General features: G+C 40.4%; 2 protein-coding genes across 2 annotated transcripts; one reads left to right on the top strand and one right to left on the bottom strand.

The window, feature by feature from the left end:
• Positions 1-497: 497 nt before the first annotated feature.
• On the bottom strand, positions 498-1,478 carry LOC126000960 (succinate dehydrogenase [ubiquinone] iron-sulfur subunit, mitochondrial-like). The gene has a single exon (XM_049768147.1). The coding sequence runs from the start codon at positions 1,467-1,469 to the stop codon at positions 867-869; it is 603 nt and encodes a 200-aa protein (XP_049624104.1). The 5' UTR covers positions 1,470-1,478; the 3' UTR covers positions 498-866.
• A 945-nt stretch (positions 1,479-2,423) lies between these two features.
• On the top strand, positions 2,424-2,881 carry LOC126000959 (cytochrome c oxidase subunit 7A2, mitochondrial-like). The gene has a single exon (XM_049768146.1). It carries the CDS (start codon positions 2,495-2,497, stop codon positions 2,705-2,707), a length of 213 nt encoding a protein of 70 aa, XP_049624103.1. The 5' UTR covers positions 2,424-2,494; the 3' UTR covers positions 2,708-2,881.
• The last annotated feature ends 3,016 nt before the right edge of the window (positions 2,882-5,897 follow it).

Here is a 5,897-nt window from a genome sequence, read left to right as displayed (position 1 = left end):
AAGGCAAGTACCCTACCTGCTCTACATCTCTTGGGCCAATGTCTCATATCTAATCAGGGACCAGAAATTTAACTTAATGATGAGCTCTGGCTTTGCATGCAGGAGGCCTAGGTTATTTCCTGGCACTACACATGTGTGGTCCCTCTGAGCATCAGCAGAGAAACGCCTCTAAAGCTAGTCCATGAGCTTTACTGCTAGGCATGTCTTTTCAAATATATTCTTAATCAATACCAAAGGGCTTTTAATTGACCTTTGTCCATCCAACTGTTCTGATCCTACTATGTACTTTCTCCTTCTTCTTCCTAAGATTTTTCATTTTGAATTCTGTAGACTGAAAATTTTTTTAAAAGTAAAATATTATGATAACCTTACCTTGACTGAATATTCATACAATGACTTCTAATTGTGCCAAGCATAAAATTTAAATCCTGCAAGTTTCTGCATGATGTAGCCCTTGTTGGTGCTTCTAGCTTCACTTTCTTTTTTTTTTTTAACATTTATTTCTTAAATTTTTTATTATACATGCAGTGCTCATGAAAATCAATAATTCTGAAGGAATTCAAATTAGATATAAATTATATTCAGCTCTGAGCTGATTGCAAGTCATGGTATGGCTGCAGTGACAGTTAAGCGGAAGCTTTCTTCTCCTTATAGGTTGCCATCATTTTCTTGATTTCTGCAATTGCTTTCCCTGGATTCAGGCCCTTAGGACAAGTCTTTGTGCAGTTCATGATAGTGTGGCAGCGGTACAGTGAGAACGGGTCTTGTAGTTTGGCCAGGCGCTCCTCAGTGAAATCATCTCGGGAATCGATCATCCAGCGATAGGCCTGCATAAGAACTGCTGGGCCCAGGTATTTGTCTCCATTCTACCAATAGCTAGGGCAGCTGGTACTGCAACAGGCACAGAGGATGCACTCATAAAGCCCGTCCAGTTTCTCCCGATCTTCTATGGATTGCAGGTACTGCTGTTTGCCTTCCTGGGATTCATCCTTCTTCTTCAAATATGGCTCAATGGACTTGTATTGAGCATAGAAGTTGCTCAAATCAGGAACAAGATCCTTAATCACATACATATGTGGAAGAGGGTAGATTTTAGAGACTTTGTTGAGGTTGGTGTCAATCCTTCGGGTGCAAGCAAGTGTGTTACCTCCATTGATGTTCATTGCACAAGAGCCACAGATACCTTCTCTGCATGATCTTCGGAAGGTCAAGGTAGAATCAATTTCGTTCTTAATTTTGATTAAAGCATCCAACACCATAGGGCCACATTTATTCAAGTCAACTTCATAAGTTTGCATATGGGGTTTATCTCCAGCCTTGTCGGGGTCCCATCTGTAAATAGCAAATTTCTTGATTCGAGGAGCTGCAGCTGCAGCTGTCTGGGTTCCTCTGCATGCCTGCAGACATGCCCCGCCGAGGGTGGTGGCTGGAAAGCGGCGCCGCAAGGAGAGTGCAGTCACCGCTGCCATCTTGGCTTCTCTAGCTTCACTTTCTATTATTCTGGACTGGGCTATTGGTCTGTGATAGACTTGCCTTGCATATGTGAGTTTCTTGCTTTGTATTCAGAAAGAAAGAAGGAAAAGAAAGAAAGAAAGAAAGAAAGAAAGAAAGAAAGAAAGAAAGAAAGAAAGGAAGGAAGGAAGGAAGGAAGGAAGGAAGGAAGGAAGGAAGGAAGGAAGGAAGGAAGGAAGGAAGGAAGGAAGGAAGGAAGGAAGGAAGGAAGGAAGGAAGGAAGGAAGGAAGGAAGGAAGGAAGGAAGGAAGGAAGGAAGGAAGGAAGGAAGGAAGGAAGGAAGGAAGGAAGGAAGGAAGGAAGAAAAAGAAAGAAAGAAAGAAAGTAGGAAGAAGGAAGAAAGGAAGGAAGAAAAAAAGAAAAGAAAGAACAAGAGTGAAAGAGAAAATGGAGAGTCTAAGAAGGAATGAAGGAACAAAGGAAGGAAAGAAAACTATCTCTGCTTCCCTTTTTAAACTTCAAACTCAGTACCATTGCTGTGTTTCAATAGACCAAAGACTCAATTCCCTTAAAGTATTAGCATGAGCTTTTTTCCTCTACCTGGGAAAGCCTTCATCAGCATTTCTATTATCTTCTAGTCTACTGTGTTTCTCTCATAATCATTGTACATGATATGCCAAAGGTGGTATGTGGAACAAAGTTTTATTATCTCAGCTTGTAGAAGAGATCAAGATCTAGGAACCATCTGGGTTGATTCTTCTTGAGAGCCAGAAGAGGCTGTCTATTACCATCTGTTAGTTTTGGGGTACAGAAGAAAATCCCTCTACTTCTCCAGGTTCTTCTGAAGACAGAAAAGCAAAAAAAAGATAACATTGGACAAACTCATAGGACAAAAGGACCATTAATAACAGATATGGGGAGAACATACTTGGCTATAAATTCTAAGGTAAAAATAGGACAAAGCGACAAGTAGTTCTGGTTCCGCCGAGGCGATCATTGCTACAGTTCGGTCTGCGTCACGGTCGGAGGTCATTAAGGCAAGATGCTGCGGAATTTGACGGCTCTTCGTCAGATTACCCAGAGAACCATAAGTACTGCTTCTCGCAGGCAGTTTGAAAATAAGGTGCCAGAGAAACAAAAACTATTTCAGGAGGATAATGGAATTCCAATACATCTAAAGGGTGGGTTGTCTGATGCCCTCCTGTATAGAGCCACTATGATTCTGACACTTGGTGGAACAGCATATACCATATAAGAGCTGGTTAAGGCTTCATTTCCCAAGAAGCAAGATTGACTTTAATTTATTACCCCAACAGTCAATTGAAAAAATGGACCACTAATCTGAGTTCTTTGGGATCAATATTTATTAACTTGTACTTAACTGTCACCAATAAATCAATCTTTACCATTAAAAAAAAAAAAGGACAAAGCAGCTTGATATCTTCACTGAAGGACATGAACTACACTCTTCCTCAGATCCTCTTATGATTACCATTTTGAATGTGTGTGTATTGGGTTACAATAGGTGTCCTATTCCTGGCTCTGCACTCAGGAGTTACTTCTGATGGTGCTCGAGGGACCATATGGGATGCTATATATTGAATGTAGGTCAACTGCATGCAAAACAAACAGCCTACCCATTGTGCTAGTGCTTCAAATCTATAATCACCTTTTTTGGGGGGGTCCACATCCAGTGGCACTTAGGGGTTACTCCTGGCTCTGTGCTCAGAAATTTCTCCTGGCAGGCATGGGGGAACCATATGGGATGCTGGAATTTGAATCACCGTCTGTTCTGGATTGGCTGCATGCAAGGCAAACACCCTACCGCTGTGCTTTTTTCTCAGGCCCCATAATCACTTTTTATGTTCACTGGGAAGATTTCCAAAGCCTCTTCTGGGACTTTTATGGATACTTCATTACTTAACCATAAGTGGTTAGTCCATTGGCTCTTGATTTTAAAAACTGCCTTTCTCCTCTTCCCAGATGTCGGGACTGGTATAAAGGGAGGGGGGCCTATAAGTTTCTCTGAAATTGTTAGGGTTTGAGCTGACACCCAATTCAGCTCTGAGAGTCAAAGACTACCTCTGATAATGCAAGGTGCAAAGGGAAGTTTATTCGACTAGTGGAAGTCCAAGTCTCATAAAACTGAGGGAGTCTTGACAAGGACCCCGAGTTAAATCTGCAAGTAGTTAATATAGAGTTTATAGGCTTCAACAACTCAAACAATTCATTGGTTAATACAATAATGCAAGCATTTTATCCACTTGAACAGAAATCACATCAGAAATTACATCATACTCAGGGTTAATGTCTCAACTTATTGCTGACTCAAATTTGTTAGAGGGGTCCTTGTCTGGAGGAACATTTGGATCCAACTAGATTCTCTATTTCAGCTGAACAGGGAGGGTCCTGCCCTTTACAGGGTATATATATATATATATATATATATATATATATATATATATATATATATATATATATATATATAAAATTTATACATCTATGCATATATGTATACACTATATATGTGTATATATATTTTGGTGAGGAATTGGGGTCATACCCAACCATGCTCAGGTTCTGCACTCAATAATACTGGCAGGGCTTGTGGAACCATATGAAATATTAGGTATTGACCCAAGTTGACCCAAGCTGCCTGCAAGCACCTTACCCTTAGAGCCATCTCTCAAGCCTCAAGACATTGTCTTGTTGTTTGGGAACCACATCCTGCGGTATTCTGGGCTACTTCTAATTCAGTGTCAGAAGGTCACTTTTAGAGATATGGGGGTAGGGGGAATGACCATGCAATGAAGGGGATGAACCTTGCATTCAAGCAAGCAAAGCATGAGACCCAACCTTTTGAATAAACTTCTTGCTTTAATATGCTTTTCTTTTTGTTTTTGGATACATCTGTTGATCATCAAGGCTTACTCCTGGTTCTGTGCTCAGTGATCATTCTTGTATGTGCTTAGGGAACAATATGTAGTCCTGGGGTTCAAAAGCAGGTTAACTGTATTCAAGGCAAGAGCCTTACTCAGAGTATTATCTCTTTGGCTTCTAAATTCCTTATAAATCAAATTTCAACAGGGTTGATAACTAGTTAATATAAGCCATCCTTGGTTATGTTGGAGAGTAAAAATCTAGCCCTAGAATTTTCTCAAAAGTCTTCAGCAAAAGGTTGACCTCAGGAAGCAGTTTTAAAGTCTGGGTGGGGACTGCTATTGAAAAAGACATTTACAATACAAAAGAAGAGTTCTCTCAGTAAAGACATCTTTTGAATGTTTTGGGGAAGTCCTAATCCCCTTATCTCTTTTCAACTAAGAAGGAGGAATTTAAGTCTGCAAACCTTTGTCTTAACTTTTGCTTTTCTTTAGTAACCAGGCTCACTGGCAGTTTCTTTTCTCTCTCAAATTTTGTCTTCCTTAAGAGGGTTTAAACTCTGTCTGAAAACCAAGAGAGTGTGTTTCTCAGCTTTGCTGAATCTCTACCAAGCATACAAGAGATATGAATGTTATCAATATGTTTTTTTCTCCCTTTATCACTTTGTCTGATGCATGTCTGCTTATTTGTCTTTATAGTAAATAGATGATTTATTTTGTTCCCCAATAACATGGGTAATATGCTCAGTTACCCAAAGATTGGGACATTGGACAAATCCCTAATTTTCTAGAACATGTTACCATAAGGTTTGTAAGCAAATCATATGGGGACCAGGGAGGTGGCTCCAATTGGGGCACATTCCTAAGATTGTCCCAGTACCGAATTTTAAGTCCAGAACTCAGAATCGGTCACTCAAAAGACCACCATGGAAACAAGCAGAAATGTAAATGCAGGGGAGTTTATTCCAGCATCTTGGGGTCCAACATCTCCTAAGAAATGAGGACCCTGAGAATGACTCACAAGCCAAATTTTAAGGGTACCTAGGGCTCAGTTCAGGGATTTCTGCCTCTGGGTAGTGATCTTTTAAAATTATTGGTACTTAGTACAAGGTTGCATCAGCCAAAATGGCTAAGATTGATTGGAATTCAAATGTAGCATCAGACAGACGTCTGGATGGGCTGCACGCCCCCAAATCCAGGAAGTGATGTTATCTGGCTATCTGTCCATTGCTGCAGACCCTGAGTGAGGTCACCAGTTACTGCTTAGATTATATGGATGCATTTCCTGGCATTTTTCCTTAGGGTCTGGTTCCAGGAATATGCTGTTCTTCTGGGCCTAGTCTTTATACCTTGAAACTAGAGCCTGTCATGGCTGTCCTTAGGCCCACAGCAAAGCCAGGTTTACAGCAGTTAACTTCCTTAAGTAAGCAAAATACAGAAGCCAAAGCAATGTTATCTTTAAGTAAAGGCACACCATATTCTAATGTCAACATTTAGGTTACAGTTCACTCTAAATTTTAGATCCAAACACAACCACATCCTAACTAGGGATTCCTAGTATCATGC

Source organism: Suncus etruscus, chromosome 2 (assembly GCF_024139225.1).
Source record: "Suncus etruscus isolate mSunEtr1 chromosome 2, mSunEtr1.pri.cur, whole genome shotgun sequence".
Taxonomy (NCBI): domain Eukaryota; kingdom Metazoa; phylum Chordata; class Mammalia; order Eulipotyphla; family Soricidae; genus Suncus; species Suncus etruscus.
This window is presented reverse-complemented; position numbering and strand designations above follow the sequence as displayed.